At 54.9% G+C, this 19754-nt stretch overlaps 1 protein-coding gene across 3 annotated transcripts in view; it reads left to right on the top strand.

Moving 5' to 3' along the window:
* Nucleotides 1-17561, top strand: part of VANGL2 (VANGL planar cell polarity protein 2) — a 42717-nt gene extending 25156 nt beyond the window's left edge. For 2 of the 3 annotated variants that reach the window (XM_039513468.1, XM_039513470.1), the window contains 7 exons: nt 1915-2186; nt 2851-2971; nt 6807-7414; nt 9200-9336; nt 10338-10473; nt 10887-11118; nt 12068-17561. In XM_039513468.1, coding sequence (XP_039369402.1) covers nt 2116-2186; nt 2851-2971; nt 6807-7414; nt 9200-9336; nt 10338-10473; nt 10887-11118; nt 12068-12328 — 1566 coding nt within the window. In that variant the 5' untranslated portion in view covers nt 1915-2115 and the 3' untranslated portion in view covers nt 12329-17561. The remainder of the gene's footprint in view (nt 1-1914; nt 2187-2850; nt 2972-6806; nt 7415-9199; nt 9337-10337; nt 10474-10886; nt 11119-12067) is intronic. The other variant, XM_039513469.1, reaches the window with a different exon arrangement.
* Nucleotides 17562-19754: the final 2193 nt, after the last annotated feature.

A 19754-nucleotide genomic window follows, 5' to 3' on the forward strand; every position in this document is an offset into this window, starting at 1 on the left:
ACTAATTTCTACCTCTTTTAAGGCTTCTTCCCACTGCAAGGGTGGGCCAGGGGTTAGGGTTCTCCTCTGCGAGACCTGCATGTAGTTCCCTGCCCTGCCACAGATGCCCTGTGGAGTTTTGAGACAGTCACTTCACTTTTCTGTGCTGCAGTTCCACGGCCGTGAGCTTTCGGGGGCGGGGTCGTGTTTCTGGTCCGTGGCTGCGGCTACTAGGCACTACCACAACATGAAGAATAAGGGTACTAGGGTTGAACAGCCTACAGATAAGGGCCCAAACTGCATTTCTCCTGTGCCATCCCAGTGACTTAAATGTGAATTTCACACTCTGGACCTTTTGCGGGATCGGGCCCAGGAGATTTCCCCACGGTTCTTTGCAGAAGCCAAAACTCCAGCATTGAGTTTCTGGATCTGAGGTTCCGTGTCTGTGCCAGGAAACTTGTTCTAACGGCGTCTTGCCGCTTTGAGATGGGTCTGAAGCACTGTCCTTGCTGAGTACATTATTTGTAAGTTGGTCCCCACCCTGGGTGCTCTCCTGGCAATTAAAATACCAATCAGGGTATTAATTAAAACATAAATTACACGAGACCAGTGCACGAAAAAGCTCCTCTTTCAGTGTTGTTTAAAAAAGGGGCGGAGAGCTCAGAGTTCTGAAAGCTGATGCTAAAAGAGAAAATGCCCCGAGAGAAATCGCCCAAGCAAGTGTAACATGTTAATGCCAGTTATTGCTAGGAGTTAGTATTCTCAGAGCCCGATTCTCGTTTTCCCTCCCTTTGAGGCCTCTTTGCCCTGCCAAAATAGTGTCAAGGGGCCTTAGTGGAAGGGAGAATCAGACCCTGCCGTATTTTTCTTTACGATTTCAGGTTATTTTAGCTGCTAAGAATGCGCTGTCAGTGAGTACATGTACTGCGGAGCACCCAGAGCCCACACTGCGCCAGGCGCTGCACTGACACATAATGGGGGCTGGACCCTGCCCCCAAAGGGCTTAGTTGAAATGGGGAAGACAGATGGGCACAGAGAGACACAGTGATTTGATCAGGGTCCCTCTGGGACCCAGTGAGAGACCTGGGGGTAGAACCCAACTCTCCTAGGTCCCAACCCAGTGATGTAAAAATGCCTCTTGACAAGGGAACGCTTTTCTACTGAGGCTAATGTCTGGGGGAAGATGGACAGAGGTGGACGCGGTGTGGCGCGGCAGAAAGGTTTTTAACAAGGGCCTTTCGCTTTGTTCCCCGGGGCTGGGTGAAGGATTGGTGGGATTGGGAAACAAAATGGCTCATCTATAAACAAAAGCTGCTTTCTCTTAACTAAGAAAAGGGGTTGGAGGAAAACAAACAGCCGGGAGTCGCTCTCTTTGTTGCTGGAAACGTTACATGTCGACTTGGAAGGCTTCGGTTTTTATCGGGAAACGTCCATTTCGCTTTCACAGAGCGGCAAAGTTAGACCCCTGCTGTTTGAGAACTCATGAGAGCATGAGTGAAGGCTGCTTAACTTCGTATCTTTTGACACGAACATTGAAACGGATGAAAATAAGAAGAAAAAAAAAAGCTTAAAAATATCGAGATGTCAGAATTACACGTAGAAATCGGCTTCTGGCAAGCCGCTGATGGCGCAGCTCGGGGAATTTGGAAGCTGTGCTGGAAGACCTTGTTGGCGAGCGGTATTTCCTGCCTCTCCCTGCAATCTCCCAGCCGGTGCAAGAGCAGCTCCTACTGTTTGTAGTGGCCGTCTCCACCTTGCTGATCTCTCTCTCTGGTCACGGATGGCTCAGGGGATTCTCTGTTGAGGCTGCTGGACTCGGACAGACCTTGGGGCTCCCTGTGGCTCGGCGCTCTGTGTTTTTAGGGAGGGTGGAGTCAGTCTGACACCGAGTGGGGATCGCCTCCAGGAGTCTAATTCTCTCCCGTCCTTCCCCAGCAGGGCGTCATTTTCTTCTGAGACGAGCCCAGCCAGCTGATCAAAATAGAGTCCCTCAAGGTGACAGTCGACTTCCTGAAGGTGCCCCTTGGCCTGAAGAAGCCCGCGCTGAAGGAGGCAGCGGCCGCCTTGGCTGCTGTCCCTGTCGGGAGACCCAGGTCCGTCAACGTGGAGCGCTACAAGGCCCGGCGCTCCGACAACATGGACAACGAGTCGCAGTACTCGGGGTACTCGTACAAGTCGGGGCACTCGCGCAGCTCCCGCAAGCACAGGTGAGAGGCGGGGGCCTGCACCTCGGCCTGTTCAATGGCGGGAGGGATGAGGGGCTGACCTGGCTTGGGGGGAGGGGAGCTAAGCTGGTTCAGGGGGGCGAACCGAGATCTGTCCTCAGGATGGGGGAGGGGGCGGGTGGAACGAACCTGGATGGGGCGGGGGAGGTGCCTCACCCCATGTGCATCTTCAGGAGAACCCATGGCGGGGGTCCCCCCAACCCTGCGTCCGTCCTGGGGGTGGGGGGCAGGGGAGAATGTCCTGCTCCCTGTGAGCAACCTCCCCATGCACACACATCTGCCCTTGGGGAGGAGGAAACAGCCCCCCCCCCCCAACTCTATGGGAGAGGGGTGACTGTATCTGCCCTTGGGGAGGTCGGGGTGTCAGGAAGGCCTTGTGGTCTTGAAAGATCCAGGACCTGGCTCCCCCAACATCTGTCCTAGTGGGGAACCCCCCTCTACCCCCCCGCCCCCGTCTATCTTCAGGGTGGTGCATGGAGGAAAGGGAGACTCCCTTGTGTGGGGTCTGGGAGGATCCCCCCCTACCCAGCGTGCATCCTTGGGAGGGACGTACCCCGTTCCCCCTCTCGGCCCACTCCCAGCCACGTGCGCCCATCAGCCCCTGCGCCTCCCCCTCTGACCCCCGGCGTCTCTCCCTCCCTTCCAGAGACCGGCGGGACCAGCACCGCTCCAAAAGCCGGGACGGGAGCCGGGGAGACAAGTCGGTGACCATCCAGGCCCCTGGGGAGCCCCTGCTGGATAACGAGTCGACCAGAGGAGATGAGAGGGTGAGTGGGGGCGCCAGGCTGAGGGGTGGGGCCAGCAGATTGCTCTCGGCAGGTGGGAAAGGGGATGAATTGGGCATCAAGGGATGGAGGCGGGGTCTGTGTTTTGCTCCTCCCTCGTCTCTGGGGTGGGAGGTGTGGGGGGGAGGGAGGAGCCTTGGGGACTGTATGCCCACCGCTTCCCCGTCGCCAAAGAAACTGAGGCGGGGGCTTTGAAGCCACATTGCCTCCTTCTTGCTGTGGGAAAATGGGGGCGGGGGGAGGACCCCCTTCCAGAGTGGCTCAGCGAGGCTCCCCTGGCCCAGACAGTGGCCTGGGCGACTGGGCTGACCTCACCCCCTAAAGCACTCTGGCCCTGATTCTCAGTTCCTCCAGACGCAGGGCGGTGGTGAATGGAAGCAGGATGGTTTCAAACCCTCCCCTCCCAGCCCCCACCTTTACGCTCCCCATAGTGTGGGGCTGCACTCAGGGCCCCTGGGATGAGTTAGAGCAGCCTCAAGGCTGCTCTGGATTCACACTTCGGGCCCTGGGGCAGCAGAGAATACCCAGAGTGCAGCATGCTCCAGCCACGTTCCCGAACCACTCTCTGTGCAAGGGGCTGGGAGCCAGGGCCCTTATCCCAGCTCCACACCAGCCAGGGAGCCCCCTTGCACATGGGGAGGGAGGATCTTGGGGAGCTGTTTTCACCCACTTTAGGACCCGTTCAGCCACTTGGAGGGGCCTGAGTGTGCCTGAGAACAAGGCTCTTTACCCAGAGACTCTGAATTAGGGGTTAGGTGAGACACCCCCAGTTTCTGGAGCGTTGGCCTTGGTCCCCTCCCCTCTGCAGGGTGGGGGCTCTCGGCAGTGCCTGTGGCAGCTGACGGAGGAAGTGGCAGGGCACGGGGGTGGGAAAGCAGCGTTGGAAGTTACCGCCCTGACCAACCCTGGGATGCAATTCTCCAGCTGTGCTATGCAGCAGCTCAGGAGAGGAAGTCCCGCGATTGCTGTAGATTTGTCCCCTGCTTTAATCCTCCCTCTGCCAAGCTAGACAGACTGAGCTCTTTTAATCTGTCCTTGTTAGAAAGTCCGTCCCACACACCCCCTTTGTTTGTCGTTGCGCTTTTGCCTGTTTTCAAATTGGTCAACGCTCGTGCGGCGGAGCTGAGCCCAGAACTCAGTATTCCCTGGGGGGCCTCTCCTTACTCCTCAGAGCAGGGGGTGGGGTTTTCGGGTATGTTGTGTTGTTTGGGCCGGGGCCTGAGCTGCAATGGAAAGAGTTATCCTCATACCAGACTCCGGGCTCATGTGCACTAGAAAGGTTTGGCAGTATAGCTTATACCCAAAGGAAATAAGCCAGACCAGGATAAGGCCTTTTATGCTCATATAACTGCATGTCCAGTCGTGCTTATTCTGTCTTAGTTTTGATAGTTAAAAAAAATCACAGTGAAGCGACATTGCTGTGCTGGTATGTGCTTTAAGGAGGATTGGGAGACTGTAGATGCTGAGATTCCAAATGTTAAAGCTTTATCGCCATTAAAACACACATTGTCAACATCACCTGTTAAAATACAAACAGTAAATATCCGTCAATCAAACTCGACTGTGTCACAAGCCACATTTTACTCTGTCCATCTGTCAATTTCGACAATTCTCGATGGAAATATTTTTCCTCGGTTTGTGTGTCCGGTGAAATTGCTGTTTACCTGTCTGAGCCTAGTTTTAAGGGTAGACGAGGCCTTACTGTGTCCCCAGGAGGGGGTGACACTGACAGAACTATCTCACGATAGCTCGTAAACCTTTCTCTAAGGGTGTGTCTGAATGACAGACACCTGCCAGCACAGGCTGGCGCATCCGGGACCCGCAGAGCCAGGGCAGGCCAGTGAGAATGAGCTCTGCTGCTCTGCTGGCACATTTGTTGGTGCCATTATGCTCTCATGCTCATGGGTTGAGGGGGTGATAAGCTATTCCAGCACAAGTGCAGCGTTTCTGGTAGAAGCTGTGTTACTGTGGAGGCGCTTGCTGGTATTGTGGAGTGGGGATATCTCTGGGCCAGCGGCTGTGTAGGGGGTGGCTTGCCCTTGGGGGAGGTGTTAGCCACATAAAACCCCATGTGCAGTTCTTAAGGGGCCCACAAGGGGGTGCCAATAGGGCCGGGGTGCCCCTGCCCATGACGGGGTGCCCAGTAAATGGTGACCCTGCTACACGCTGCTAGTGTAAGGCCTTTGGGACACGGCCCGTCTTTTTCTCCTGTGTCCACACAGCGCCCCCCCGGTACGTGATTGACACTCCTAGCCACTACGTAGGAAACCTAAGAAACCACTGAATGATAACGGACAAGGCCAAGCATTGCAGGCGTGCGCTGCCCCGGTGTAACTGCAGCCGCCCTCTGAGGGTTGAACTGCTTTCAAGGTCCCCGTGTGTAACCTTGTGCGTGCGTAGTAGGGACATCAGCGGGCTTCTGCTCTCGGCAGCCTGCCGGCGCGCTCTGGATCCCCTCTCCCATCTCAGGAAGCATCCCAGGGGAGCGGTTGCTCTATGGAGACATCATCACGGGGTTCAGGGAGGAATTTGCGTTGGCTAACGCCCTACAGCTTCCCTCCACGCCCAGCGTCCGGCAAGGGGCGCCGGCTCGGGGACAGCCAGCTCAGCTCAGCTGACGGAGGCCTGGTTTTACCATGGGGAACCAGACACAAGTCAGGGAAGCCGACGCTGTTGCCTGCCAGGTGTTTGGCCATCACTCTAAAGCAGGGGCAGTCCCTTTCTTTGGTCAAGGTCCAGACTCCAGAGAAAATAATAATAAACAATAACACTCATGATAATGAGAAGTAAATATAAAGCTTTCAGGGTCCATTCAAAAGCGCCTCCCAATCCGGATTTGGCCCACGCTCCATCTGCTGCAAAGTAACACCCAAAGGGGTAAGGACTTTGCTCAGGCTGGTAATTAACGAGCAAATATATCCGCACCCCGAGGAGGAAGGCTGGGTTTCAAGTCCCCTTTAAAGGGCTTGTGGTGAATCTCAGGTCTCCAAGCAAGGGTGCGCCCATTGTACTACCAGGCACCTGCACCCAAAATAAATGTACTGAGCCAGCAAAGGTGGCCAGTGAACCTTGCCCGTGGTACCAGCCCAGGGAGGAGGAGGTGCTGTGGGTGTCAGGAGCTTATGGTGGTGGGGGGATGTGATTTCATTGGTTGTCAGTGAGGGCATTTTGAGATGGGACTTGAAAATTTAACCCATCAGAGGGCAGGGTGTGGGTGCTGAATTTCAGGCCCTCTCCTCTTGTGCTTAAAGGGGCACTGTGGCCTCGCATAGCGGAGAAGGGGTGAGTGTCGGACTGGCACATGGACGTAGTTGCTTTTCCCCTTGTTACGAAGGGGATTTGTGTGGAAACCTTTTGACGTTCCCATTTCAGAGTTTGTCTGCTGCTGCCCGTCGGGCATCACTTGCAGGGGAAGGCAGCATGTCCCCTGGACTGGAAACAGGATGCCTGGGTTCTAGGCCTGGCTGTGTGACCTGGGGCAAGGCCGTGCCTCAGTGTCCCCCTCTGTAAAATGGGAACAACGATCTTGCCCTCCTTCACAAAGGGCTTTGAGATCTGTGGCTGGAAACCAAGGAACTGGACTGATTCTTAGTTCTTTTGATCTGGCATGGCTGGGAGGCCATGGGGATCTGATACTGTGGGGCTTGGATGGTCCAGTTCTGTGGGGCAGAGGGTTGGGTGGGCTGGGGGTAGTTCTGATCCCACGGCACGGGGGCTGGGGGAGAGTCTGATCCCCTGCGGGGGGGGGGAGGGGCTGGCAGAGTCTGTTCCCACAGGCCAGCCCCCGTGCGTAACCCTTTCCTCCCCACCCCTCTAGGACGACAACTGGGGCGAGACCACCACGGTGGTGACGGGCACCTCTGAGCACAGCATCTCGCACGATGACCTCACGCGCATCACCAAGGACATGGAGGACAGCGCCCGCCTGGACTGCTCCCGCCACGTGGGCGTCTCGCTGGGCGGGGCCCTGGCGCTGCTCTCCTTCCTCACCCCGCTGGCCTTCCTGCTGCTGCCCCAGCTGCTGTGGCGGGAGGAGCTGGAGCCCTGCGGCACGCCCTGCGAGGGGCTCTTCATCTCCGTGGCCTTCAAACTCCTCATCCTCCTGCTGGGCAGCTGGGCCCTCTTCTTCCGCCGCCCCAAGGCCTTCTTCCCCCGCGTCTTCGTCTTCCGGGCCCTGCTCATGGTGCTCGTCTTCCTCCTCGTCGTCTCCTACTGGCTCTTCTACGGCGTGCGCATCCTGGACTCGCGCGACCGCAACTACCAGGGCGTGGTGCAGTACGCCGTCTCCCTGGTGGACGCGCTGCTCTTCGTCCACTACCTGGCCGTGGTGCTGCTGGAGCTGCGCCAGCTCCAGCCCCAGTTCACGCTCAAGGTGGTGCGCTCCACCGACGGGGCCAGCCGCTTCTACAACGTGGGCCACCTCAGGTGAGGGGCGGGACGGCGCGGCAGGCTGGGGGCGGGAGGGCGGCGCTGCCTATGCTGGGGGAGCCTGTGTGTGTGTGACTGCCCCCTCCTGGGGGAGAAGGGGAGTGTGTGTGTGTTACTGCCCCCTCGTGTGTGTGTGTGTGTGTGTGTGTGAGAGAGAGAGACTGCCCCCTGCTGGGGGGGAAGGGGAGTGTGTGTGTGTGTGTGTGTGTGTGTTACTGCCCTCTCGTGTGTGTGTGTGAGAGAGAGAGAGAGACTGCCCCCTGCTGGGGGGGAAGGGGAGTGTGTGTGTGTGTGTGTTACTGCCCCCTGCTGGGGAGAGTGTGTGTGTGTGTGTGTGTGTGTGTGTGTGTGTGTGAGAGAGAGAGACTGCCCCCTGCTGGGGGGGAAGGGGAGTGTGTGTGTGTGTGTGTGTATGTGTGTGTGACTGCCCCCTCTTGGGGGAGAAGGGGAGTGTGTGTGTGTGTGTTACTGCCCCCTTGTGTGTGTGTGTGAGAGAGAGAGAGAGAGACTGCCCCCTGCTGGGGGAGAAGGGGAGTGAGAGAGAGAAAGAGAGTGTGTGTGTGTGTGAGTGAGTGAGAGAGAGAGAGAGAGAAACTGCCCCCTGCTGGGGGGGAAGGGGAGTGTGTGTGTGTGCGCACCGTTTACCCCAGGGATGGGAAAATTGTAGGTGAATGTGTTTGTGTGTCCCACCACCGCTGCTGGGTGGTGTGTGTCTGACTGCCCCATGCTTGGGGGGAAAGGTGTGTGTGTGTGTGTGTAAAATGTTGCTCTGTGCTAGAGGGAACTAGACCTGTGTGTGTGTTTGCGCACACTGCTGCCTGCTGCAATCTCGGGGAGGGGGGTGGCGGCAGTGTGTGTGTGTTTGTAGGCCTGTGCATGCATTTTGTATCCACACCTGCTTGGGGGAAGCGCGTGTGCGCGCCCATGAACATTCATGAGCTACTGTCCCCTGCTGCATGGATCTGCACCTGCGGCAACAGTGGAATTTGGTCCAGTAAAAGATATTACTCACCTACCTTGTCTCTACGGTAACAGTCGCATCCGTGCCATGTCTCCTTTAGCTCCAGCTGCAGGCACCTTTCTGGGGCCTGCGCCGAATCCCCTGCCCGTGGCTTGTAGGGAGGCTTGATAGGATTAGATTTTTATCAGTAAATTCCAGTAAGCATCAATTTCACTGTCCACGTGCAAGCACACCTGAAAACACTTCTTCCGGGATCACGGAAATTGGCAGCCAGGCAAAATAAGAAAAACGCTGCTTGAGAACGTAGTAAAGTTGGATTTAAGGAGATTTACTTTGTCTCTTTTGACATGTGATGTCGACAGTTTGTGTTTAACGATTACAAAGCTTTGACTTTTTGAACATCCAATGTCTGCCGTTAAATAATTATTTTCCGACCTGTCCACCCCCGCTGCTTCCCGCGATTGTGAAAATAGAACTCAGTAAAAATCTTTACAGATGTTTAAAACCAGCCTTGGATATTATCCCTTGAAACGATTAAAACAATCAAAGTTGAGGCCTAGTTGCAGTCGCCGTACAGAGGCCGGCCATCGGTCAGTCTGTACTGTCGTGGCTGCGATTTGCTGCTGCCACTGGACAGAGAGCTCCATCCCAATGGCGTGGCGATGCCGCGCACTCTGCCTGCGGCTCACAGATCCAACACATCAGTCTCCCTTTTGTTCTCCCCCTTCTGTGTACGTGCGTTCCCTCCCCTCCCCGGCAGCGCGAGTCTAACCTGTACTTTTGTGTCCCTCCCTGTGCCCTGGCTGTGTCTCTCCCCGCAGTATCCAGCGCGTGGCAGTGTGGATCCTGGAGAATTATTACCACGATTTCCCCGTCTACAACCCCGCCCTCCTCAACCTGCCAAAATCCGTCCTGTCCAAGAAAATGTCCGGGTTCAAGGTGTACTCGCTCGGCGAGGGTGAGCTTGGGTCTCTCTCCCGTCCACCCTCATCGCTGTCTCTTCTTACTCGGTTTCCCCGCACTCTCTGTCCGGCCCCGGAGCCCCGTTGATGTTATAAGGAGGAGCGAAATCAACCGGGTTATTTCTCCCCTTGCTCCCAGCCTCGGCTCTGGTTAGCAGGAGCGGATTTTGTTTGATAAAGCTCCCTTTTATTACCAGCTTTCCTCCCCTCCTTTCTCCTCTGCCTGAGCGCGGGGATTAGTCTCTGTCTTGCTGGGAATGGCTTCGGATTTGAATGTATTTATTCACACCAACGCAGAGGTTTTATACCCCCCTCCGGTGGAAGAGGTTATTGGTAACTTACCGAGATCACCTGAACCGGTTTAAATGCATCTACAATGGGGGGGTTCACACCCAATTAACTAGAGCCGTGTCATTAAACGGGTACGGTTTTCTGACTGTAGACAAGGCTTTGGTGCAGGAGGCCTGAGGGTGGGATTTTCAGTAGCCTGTTAATATTTGATGTGTTTTGAAGGTAGGTCCACCTAGAAACCTGGGCAATGGGCACGTGTCTCCCTCGCCTGCCAGGCCATTCAGATCTAGATCTGAACACACGGTTGGATCTGGTGTTCTGGTGCCAGGCCAGGCTGCAGCGTTGACAAACAAAGCTGCAGAGACTTAAAACCCAGCGGGTGTCTTCCCTTCCTCCGGCCGCAGTGTGAATCCACAGCGGCTCACTGTGCCTGGTGAGCTCGTCGCACAGATGCAAGCCAGGAGGGGCTGAACACAAGTTGCCGGGGTGCTATTAAGTTGGGGCGCTCCCGGCTTTCGGAGACAGCCCGGGTGATGGGCGTGAGCAGGTGCTGCTTGCCAACGGCTCTAGAAATCTCAGCGTGATGCTGCATGACATGCCCTCTCCCCTGCCTGCGTTAGTGGCTAGTGCCAGCTGCAGAGGCGCCAGCTGCCTGCTCCTGTGACTTCTCCCCCTGTGTCTAACCCCCCACTCCTTCCCCTTCCAGAGAACACAACGAACAACTCGACGGGCCAGTCACGGGCCGTTATCGCCGCGGCCGCCCGGAGACGCGACAACAGCCACAACGAGTACTACTACGAGGAGGCCGAGCACGAACGCAGGGTGCGGAAGCGCCGCGCCAGGTACGGGAGCCGATGGGTGCAGTGCCCCCTAGTGGTGGAGAGGAGGCTGGGCTGGGTGTAAAGGGGCTTCTGTCCTGACGCAGCTGGACCCAGACAAACTCTGCGGTTCCTCCGGCAATGCGGCTCTCGGCTTGGGAGACAGAGAGACCGACCGCATAGCACGGGCTGCACATCCCGTCTGGCCGGGGAAGCTCCCCCTAAGCTTCTTTGGCCCACAGCAGGTCAAATCCCCCGAGAGTCCTCACAGGTTGGGTCGTGACTGGGGATTGAACCCAGGACTTTGGGTCTGTAAGCAAGGTCGCCGCTCTCTGAGGTGCAGGACGGGTTGGGGCAGCTTGGGGCAGGCTCCGGCAGCTCTGCAGGGGTTCCAGGCGGAGCCAGCTGGGTCACCACCGCTGCCTTCCTCCCGCCAGGCTGGTGGTGGCCGTGGAGGAAGCCTTCACCCACATCAAGCGGCTGCAGGAGGAGGACCAGAAGAACCCGCGGGAGATCATGGACCCACGGGAAGCTGCCCAGGCCATCTTTGCCTCCATGGCCCGGGCCATGCAGAAGTACCTGCGCACCACCAAGCAGCAGCCGTACCACACCATGGAAAGCATCCTGCAGCACCTGGAGTTCTGCATCACCCACGACATGACTCCCAAGGTAGGTAGGCGGGGGGGGGGGGGCAGGAGGGGGTCGATGGGGGAAGCCCTAGTTCCCGTGGGCCAGCCCGAACTCACTCCTGCTCCCTAGACCTGCAATCCACCCCCGGAGACTTTTCTCCAGTGAGAATTACTTCTGCACGTTCATGGTCAGACCATGAAACCAGAATCCATGTTAAACATGGATGCTGAGCCGTTGCCCAGCGCCCCTTTTCTCCTCCTCCCCATCTTGGCTGGCTCTGGGGTCGAGGGTCCGTCCATCACTGAGGTAGCTGAGCTTTGGGTGAGAAGTACAACAGCCAAAAGCCCTGGTCCCATCTACACCGTAGGGCTGTATTTCAGAGCCTGTCGCTCCAGCGTCTTGAGCACTGAGAGACGCCATATGAAGTCCCCAGGCCGTATTGCGGTTCAACACAACCGCGCAGTTCCCCAACATAGCCATGCATCGGCTATGTAGGCCGGTCCCTCCTTACCGGGTTTGTACCAGTGCATGCTGGGAAGATCTAGCCAGCTATCCCATACTACCTCAGCCTCTGGCCCCTGGGGGCAGAGAGACCCGTGGGTGCTTTTCTGCATGGTGCAGTGCACCTTGGGATAGCAGAGGCAGGAGAGCTGGGGAATGCGGTTGGAAGGGCCCTACCTGGATATACAGCTGGAGGACAGAGTTGGAGGTCGAGGCCTGGTGCCAACCATGTGGTCAGGGACCGTGAGAGTCCCTTGGGCCACGTTCCATGGAGTTCCACTGATGGACACCAGCTCAGGTTCTGGCCCCGGCCCCTCTGCCGTTATGATAAAGGCCGGGCAAGCAGATGTTGTTCTGGAGCTGGTGGGTTTCCATGGCGACGTTGCAAGGCCTCCTTCCGGCCTGACCCACCAGGTAGCCAGTGGTGCCTCACCAAAGATCACTATCCATTGAGAACGCTCCTCCTGTCTCTTCTCCTGTCCCCCAGGCCTTCCTCGAGAGGTACCTGAGCGCTGGGCCCACCATCCAGTACCACAAGGACCGCTGGCTGGCCAAGCAGTGGACGCTGGTCAGCGAGGAGCCGGTGACCAACGGCCTGAAGGACGGGGTGGTCTTCGTCCTCAAGCGCCAAGACTTCAGCCTGGTGGTGAGCACGAAGAAGATCCCTTTCTTCAAGCTCTCCGAGGAGTTTGTGGACCCCAAGTCACATAAGTTTGTCATGAGGCTGCAGTCAGAGACCTCGGTGTGAACTGCAAAGGGGGCGGGTTAGGTTATGGGCTCATGCCTGAGGAGGCGCAAGCTGCATCCAGGCCTCTCCCTTTTTTGACCACAGGAGCTTAGAGAGACCACCATGCAGGGAGAGCCCTGTAGGAACCTCCCAGAGCCAGCGTGCATGCCCTAGAGCGCCGTCTCCTCTCTCTGCCCTCCTCCATCTCTGCTGGCCCCCATTTGGGGGTCAGGGGCAGAGCCCTTTCCCCTTCCTGTCTCTGCTGATTCCAAAACCCAGATTCTTGTAGCAATCTCCCAGGAGGTCGGAAGGCGCGTCATGCGAAGGCCGGCGTTTTAGCAGGAAGAAGATCCCTCATTTGGTGCCAAAACTCAAGGGCTACTTCTGTTCCCTCCTTCACCAGCATCTCCAAATGCGGCTGGGTCCGAGGAACCGTCTCAGTTTCTTTTTTTTTTTTTTATTACTATCCCGATTCTGGCCTTTTTTACAACTTCCCCGGATGTTTGGAGTGTGTTTTCTAAATCCCCACACGCGAGGGTTTTGGAGCATTTGCAAACGTCCCTCCAGTATCGTGGCTGCTATTGAAACCTCCCTGCTCCACCTGCAGGCAGGAAAAGACGAACCGACGATGCCGACTCTGGTATAGGAACCTCCTCTTTGGCTCTTCTCTGGGGTTTGCCAGATCCATTTTTTAACAATAACGAGAAGACTAGTTTTAAAAAGGTTTTTTTAAATAGCGATTTTTTTCCGTGTGTGCTGATCTCTGTGCTTTGTAATGGAATCCTGTGTGTTTTGTAAATAGCAACTCAAACCGGCCCAGTTCCACTTCCTTGACTAACTGGGTCCAATTCCTCCTTTACACCACAGGCATCCTTACCCCACTCCGGCAGTGTAAGGGGGCCTTAAAGTGGATGCCAAGTAGGATTACACTGCTGGAGTGGCATAAAGGGGCCTTTGTGTCCAGGAGAATCAGGCTCCCCTCCACGATAAGGTTGGTGAATGTGCTGAATTGCAGGAGTTGAGCAGAATGACTCATCCTCCTTGTGCCGAGGCCTCAGGCTTTTCTCTGTCTGGAGGCTGAGCTTTGGTTTAGCAGTTGAGATTTATAGGAAAAACCGCACCAGATCTCTCCCATGCCCTAGGAATCATCCCCAGCCTCAGGCAAGTAAAGCAACTGTGACTCTTGCTTTTGTTAAAGGTCATGACTCAGCAAGGTACATGCCGAACTTCGCCTCCCTAAGGTACTTACATGGCCCCCATCACCACGGCATTTGGGGGGCTCACACACCCCGTGCGGTCGGGCAGGGCTGTTGTCCCCGTTCTGCGGCTCAGTGACTTGCCCAAGGAATCTGTGGCGGAGAAGGGGCTCGAACCCAGATCTCGCAGGCCCAATGACCAAACCACTAGCCCATCCTTCCCCTGACCCCACAGCGGGTGTAACCTAGCACAGGGCCATTAACTGTAATGGAGCTCTGCTGATTTACACCCGCTGAGATTCTGGCCTGCTGATGTAAATGGAACTGTTCTTGTGCTGGAAGTCAGGCGTGTGCTTTAACGGCCTTGCTGGTTCAGGGCCTATCATCATCATCACGCACGTTTGGTGCGAAAACAGCCCCTCCAGCTGTGCTCCCGTAGCTGCCGGCTTTACAGATGCAAACAAGCAATTGCTCCCATGAACCCTGCAGTGGCGAGCGTCGGACCGAGCTGGGTTCTGTTCTTCCTCCTGCACCGTCCGCAGAGCCTGACGACAGCATCTCTGGCCTTGGTTCTCAGTGCCCCGAGCCTCGCACGGTCCCTCACACCAGTGCACAGCCCCGTGTAAAAGACTCCCCCTCTGGATCTGGCAGTCTTTTGCCCTCCCTTTGTACCGGTGACTCAGGGCGCTGGAGAATCGGGTTCTTTTGTCTCCAGGGCTGGTGTGAGAAGGGGACAAAAATGCAGAGATTGCAGCTGGTTCCCGGGGCTGGCTGCTGCTAATGAAATCCAGCTCTTGGCTTGGTTACAAACGGAGCTGGTCGGAGCTAGAGACAAAGGCCTCCAGGTCCATTTCTCTTCTCATCCTCTGTAGATTGAATTAGTTTCAACACGCCAGCTGGCCCCCTGCACGAACAGGGCTCTTGTCCATGGAACAGGGCGAAAGCCAAGTCACTTGACTTAAAAATAATTTTTGCTTCCTCCTGGCAAACTTTGTCCTGGTCTCCCCCTTTAATTTTGTTTGTGGAGCAGCATTGCTGGGTGTGCATCAAGGGCCCGATCCGGCTCCTGCGGGACTCTCCAGGGGCCCAGTTCCTGACCGTCCTGCCCCTTTACTCCAGCCCAAAGCGAGCATGTGAGATGCAGCCGTTCTGATCCGCTGGCATCTTGCACCCGACTTTGCACATGCCTCAGTGACCAGGGCCCAGACCCTGCCGGCTCCTACGCACACGCTGAGCTTTGTCCCATTGGGCCTGCTCCTCTGCGGCGCCCGGTGTGGTCGTGAACGCGGGTTGCTAGTGCAAACCAGAATGGTCGTGCGTTCACACCCGCGTCGCACTGGTGCAGCGAGGGGCTGACCCTGTGCCTGTCGGCGTCCACGGCAACGCTCCCAGTGACTTCAGTGGAGCAGGAGCAGGCCCGGAATGCACCAGACACAGGGTGACGGAGAAGTGGGCACGAGGGGCCTGCTCGCATGCACAAGTGTCAGGATCCGAGCAAGGCAGGGTGCAAGGCTGCGGAGGATCAAGTCCAGCAGGAGTGTCTCTCCCAAGGCCCCAAAGATTCATTCCTTCTTCCCTCCCGTGTCCGCTGGAGCCTGGAATCAGAAACCTGCAATTCGTTGCCGTGCCCCGGCCTCCCCCTTTGTACCGAGTCCCCCACTCAGCCGGTGCGTGTGTCTAGAAGTCCCCACGCAGTGGAGACTAGAACTGTCTGTCTGTCTCTCCCAGGGCCTGTATGAATTCTGCCTATGCCAACTTCAGTGCTGGGGAGAGGCCTGGGCCAGACCCGCCGCCTGCCGTCCCCAACTGCAAGTGGCAACATTACGATGGGCCCCTCGCTTGGCGGGTTTTCGTTGTTTGTTTTTTAAGTCAAACCGACACAAAGTCTTTTTGGTTACAAATACCTCACGGGTTTTATACTGGGTCCTTTCTACCGTCTGTGCCGCTGTCGTTTGCAAAAGGCTGGTTGTGTGTGTTCGGTGTGAGAACACCGGGGCGCTGAGGGTACTCAGAAATGTCGGGTCGCTGTCGGGGTTGGGGGGGGGGGTTGTAGGGCTCGCCAGATTTCGTCACTGTGATTTTTTTTTTTCTTATGAAAGGACTGTGACTTGTGAGGGTGTGAGGGGAAATTGACACTTTTTCTCTTGAAGTCAGATCTGTGGTTAATGTTTTTCTTTTATTTTTAAAAGTAGAGGTTCCCCCTCTTCCATGCTGTTGCTCAGAGGTTTACAATCGTGGTAACTCCCTACCTCTCTAACAGCCCTGGGATGTCAGCTGCCTTTCTGAGCTCAACTCCTCCAGGCTAGCTCCACAGCTGGTGCCAGTTGCCATAACATCTGTCCATCAGTCCACCTATCAGTCATAGGATGTTGTTTTGCCACCCATCACTGTAGTGTCTGGGCGCCTTCCACATAAGATCAATAGCAAAGTCCCTAGTGGATTTCATGGCCCTTTTTGGGGTCAAAATTTGGCTTGGGGGTAGGTTGACCCCAGCTGCGGATCTGGGTCCCCAGCTCTGTACAAAGATACTCTGCTCTCTTCTTTCTCCTATTCTCTCACTGTTCTTTGACTTAATTAGCACCAGATTCACCATGCGGTTGAAGTTCACCCTATGCTGAGGTCCGTGCACCACTAAACCCTTTAAAACAGCGTTGGTGGGACATCGCTGGTGCAATTGCTTTGTGCAAGCCCTTCTCCACAGCGGGGGAATTTCATCCCCTCTCTTTCTTCGCTATTCCCAAAGCATCCTCTTTGCTTACCACACGGGTCCGATTTTGATCTTGGTTACACTGGTGTAAATCTGGAGCGACATCAGTGGAGTCACTCTGGATTTGCACAAGTGCAGCTGAGACCAGTCTGACTGTCTTTAGTCTTCCAGGGCTTTTAACCCTTTGTTTCAATCTCCGTTCCACCCTGCTTTGGATCTCTGTACCTTGGCCTTCCCATCACCACACCAAGCTGCCGGCTTCCCCATCCCTCCTGGCTGGATCATCCCCCACCATGAGATCTGCCTCCCTTTATCTGGCTCTGTTAGTGTCTTGCCTCACGTCCTCTTGACTTCATTTCCTTCGGGCCAGATTCGGATCCCAGTAACACTCATGTGGAGTCCCATGAGGAGTCACTGGAGAGAGTCTGGATTGACACCAGTTTCACTGAGATCAGAAACCAGATTCCACATATCAGTGTCACAGCACAGAGGTCAGTGAAGTGACTCTGGATTTACACTTGTTTAACCACGATCAGAATCTAGGGCCTGATTCCTCATTGCTCTGCACCTATTTACAGCAATGCATAGCAGGTGTCAGCGACGAGATAAAGCGCAGGACCACCGAGAATCCCAGCCCATCACTCCAATCTCTCAGGTCTCTTAACATCCTCCACCTTCCCCATGAAAACAAAGCCCTTAGCTGTAATCCCTAAGCTTCAATATTCCAAGGACAAGAGGATTCAGCTAAAACATCTGGATCATTGAAGATGCTTCATGCAAACATCTGCTTCCATTACTGCTGCCTTCCACCATCAGGGCGATTACCTTACCGTCACCATTTCTTCTCCTCTAGATGATCTGTTAATCTGTCCATCTGTGTGTGTCCTTTCCTGATCCTCCAGGGGGATCTTTCGCCGACACTGTTTTATGGATCAGTCACCGTCGCTGTGATCATCTTGTCATGTTTCCATGTGCACATTTACAGGGATAGGTTTGTTTTGGTTTTTTTAGTTCCAAAAAGAAAAAAATATACAGACTCTTCAGTGGAGTGAGATTGTAAATGTAGAGGTTTTAGGGGGTTTGTTTTTCCACTCTGAGTTTAGGGGGGAAAAGGTTCTTTGGGTTTTTTGTTTTGTTTTGTTTTTTACAGAGCTGATACCTTGTGCATGCATGTAGAAAATTGTAAAATGTAAAATTGTTTTTTAATATATAAAAAGTTTGTTTTTACAGTTTGCAGTGAATCTAAGCATTATGGCCATGTTAGGAATTTTGGTTTTTTTTCATAAATATAGGAACTAAAACTGTACAAATTTTTTTTTATATAAAATAAACACATTTGACATTTTCCTTTTCCTTCTTTTGCCTGTGACTTTGTTACTAAATTGAAAAAGAGATTTCTCTACACTGGTGGTTCTCAACCTGTACTGTACCAGTGCCAATATGGGAAGGGCGGCATGGTCCCGATAGGCAGCGTGACCTAGTGGTTAGAGCACTAGACTGGAACTCTGTTGCCAGCTTTGATGCTGGATAACCTTGGGCCAGTCAGGTCCCTTCTCTGTGCCTCAGTTTCCCCATCTGTAAAGCAGGGCTGATAATGCCAATAGAAGAAAATTCTGGCAGGACTATTAAACCTCATGCTTCAGGGCTTAAGCTAGTCTCTAACTATTTAGCAGTCAAGAGGGAACCTATCATGGGGGGCAGAGTACCTCACCTCTGCCTAGGGTGACGTTTCTTCCACCTTCCTCTGAAGCAGTTGGTGCTGGATCACTGTCCGAGATGGGATACTGGGATAGATGGACCATGATGAGTCTGATTCAGTCCAACAGTTCCTAGCTCCTTCTAAAGATCTAAGCAAGGGAGCTCCTCCCCGCTCTTCCTATGGGAGCCCATTTCCCAGGTAAAGATCTCATTGTCCCCATGAACTCTGATGGTGTCAGCTCTGCGGGATATAAACTCTGATTCTCAGCTGCTGCCTACGCCGCGGTGCTGCAGCTGTTACCATTGGGCTGGGCTGGACACAGGCAGAGGCGAGGGTAACAGTGTTTCCCCCAGTATTCTTGGTTCCTGTACATTATGCCTGTTTGTTTTTAAAACCACCAGCTGTGGGTTTGGGTGTGTGCGTAGTGAGGGAGGAGGTGGGGTGATGGAGGGAAGTTGCTTTTTCCTCTAAGCTCACTCTGTGATCACGGGCTATGCACACTTTTCCAGCGAGTGCAAAGAATCTCAGAACAGACTGCCGGGGGTGGGGGGGGGAGAGATGGATCGTGTGACCACCGCAGAGAATTTCTTCAAACACTGAACAGGAAACTTTATCCCAGTAAGGGAAAACGCATTCTCCTTCTGGCTGCACTGTGGAGTTTCTGCCCTATAACCTTCCCCACTCTTGCCGGACTTCCTGTTACAATTTTAAAGAAACAGGACACGATCGCAGAAAGCCAGCTTCTCATTTACACTACGGCCTTGGCTACACACACACAAGTAAACTGCTTTAACCACACTGCTATAATGAAAACTGTACAAGCCGTAGTGTGATGCAGTTACATCTGTCTAGCTTATTGCCATAAATGTAGCAGGCCTGGCCTTCACTGAAGTGTTAAACTCTACCAGGCCCAGCGGAGGGTGGGTTGGAGCTGCCTAGTTTGTGGACACTGTGCCGTGACTGCCCGTGCTCTGTGCAGCGTGAGTGGTGGTTGTGCCACGGGTCTCACTCAAGCTAGGCTGGCTGCAGGGGAGTTAACTCGAGTGTCGGGACGTGGCGCTAACGGTGCCCTGAAGACAAGTCACGTGTCGGGTGGGCGGGGGTGGGCAGGGTAGTGTAATTGAGAGTCAGGTCGTTTGGGGTGTAGTTAGTTTCATTGTTTCCCTTGTATAGCCACAAAGATCCAGATCCTGAAATAAGAACATGCCATCGGCTGTACCAGGTCAGACCAATGGTGCATCTAGCCCGGTGTCTTGTCTCTGACAGCGCCCAGTGCCAGGTGCCCCAGAGGGACTGAGCAGAACAGGGCGATGATCCAGTGATCCAGCCCCTGTCCAGTCCCAGCATCTGGCAGTCTGAGGTTTAGGCACAATGGGAGTTAGGAAGCGAGGAGCTCGCACCCTGGCCCCAGTTAGGAGCCGCAGTGACTCGAAACAAGAACAGGAGCGCTTGTGGCATGATTACTAACACATTGATTCATCTGTTCGTCTCTAAGGTGCCCCAAGGGCTCCTGTTCTTTCTGTGGACACTGACAAACACGGCGGCTTCTCTGAAATCAGTGACTTGGCTCCGACTCCTGGCCCAGAGCAGCCCACCTACAAGAGCAGCTCCCCTAGTCAGTTTCCCTGGGTGTGTGAACCAACCTACCCAGAGCGGGGAAAGAACCGCTTGAAAAATAGGAAAATGTGATTGTAGAAAACACGCCAGTTAGCCAGGGCGGGGGTGGTTCAAGCTACTTTTAATCCGTTTCTGGATTCCAGGCCGCTGTTTTCTCTCCAGATTTGTCCCCTAATTTAAAGGTGGTGAAAAAAGTTTCCACTCCCTCTATGACCAATGGGAATGTTG

This window comes from Mauremys reevesii, linkage group 24 (genome assembly GCF_016161935.1).
Source record: "Mauremys reevesii isolate NIE-2019 linkage group 24, ASM1616193v1, whole genome shotgun sequence".
NCBI classification, from domain to species: Eukaryota; Metazoa; Chordata; order Testudines; family Geoemydidae; genus Mauremys; species Mauremys reevesii.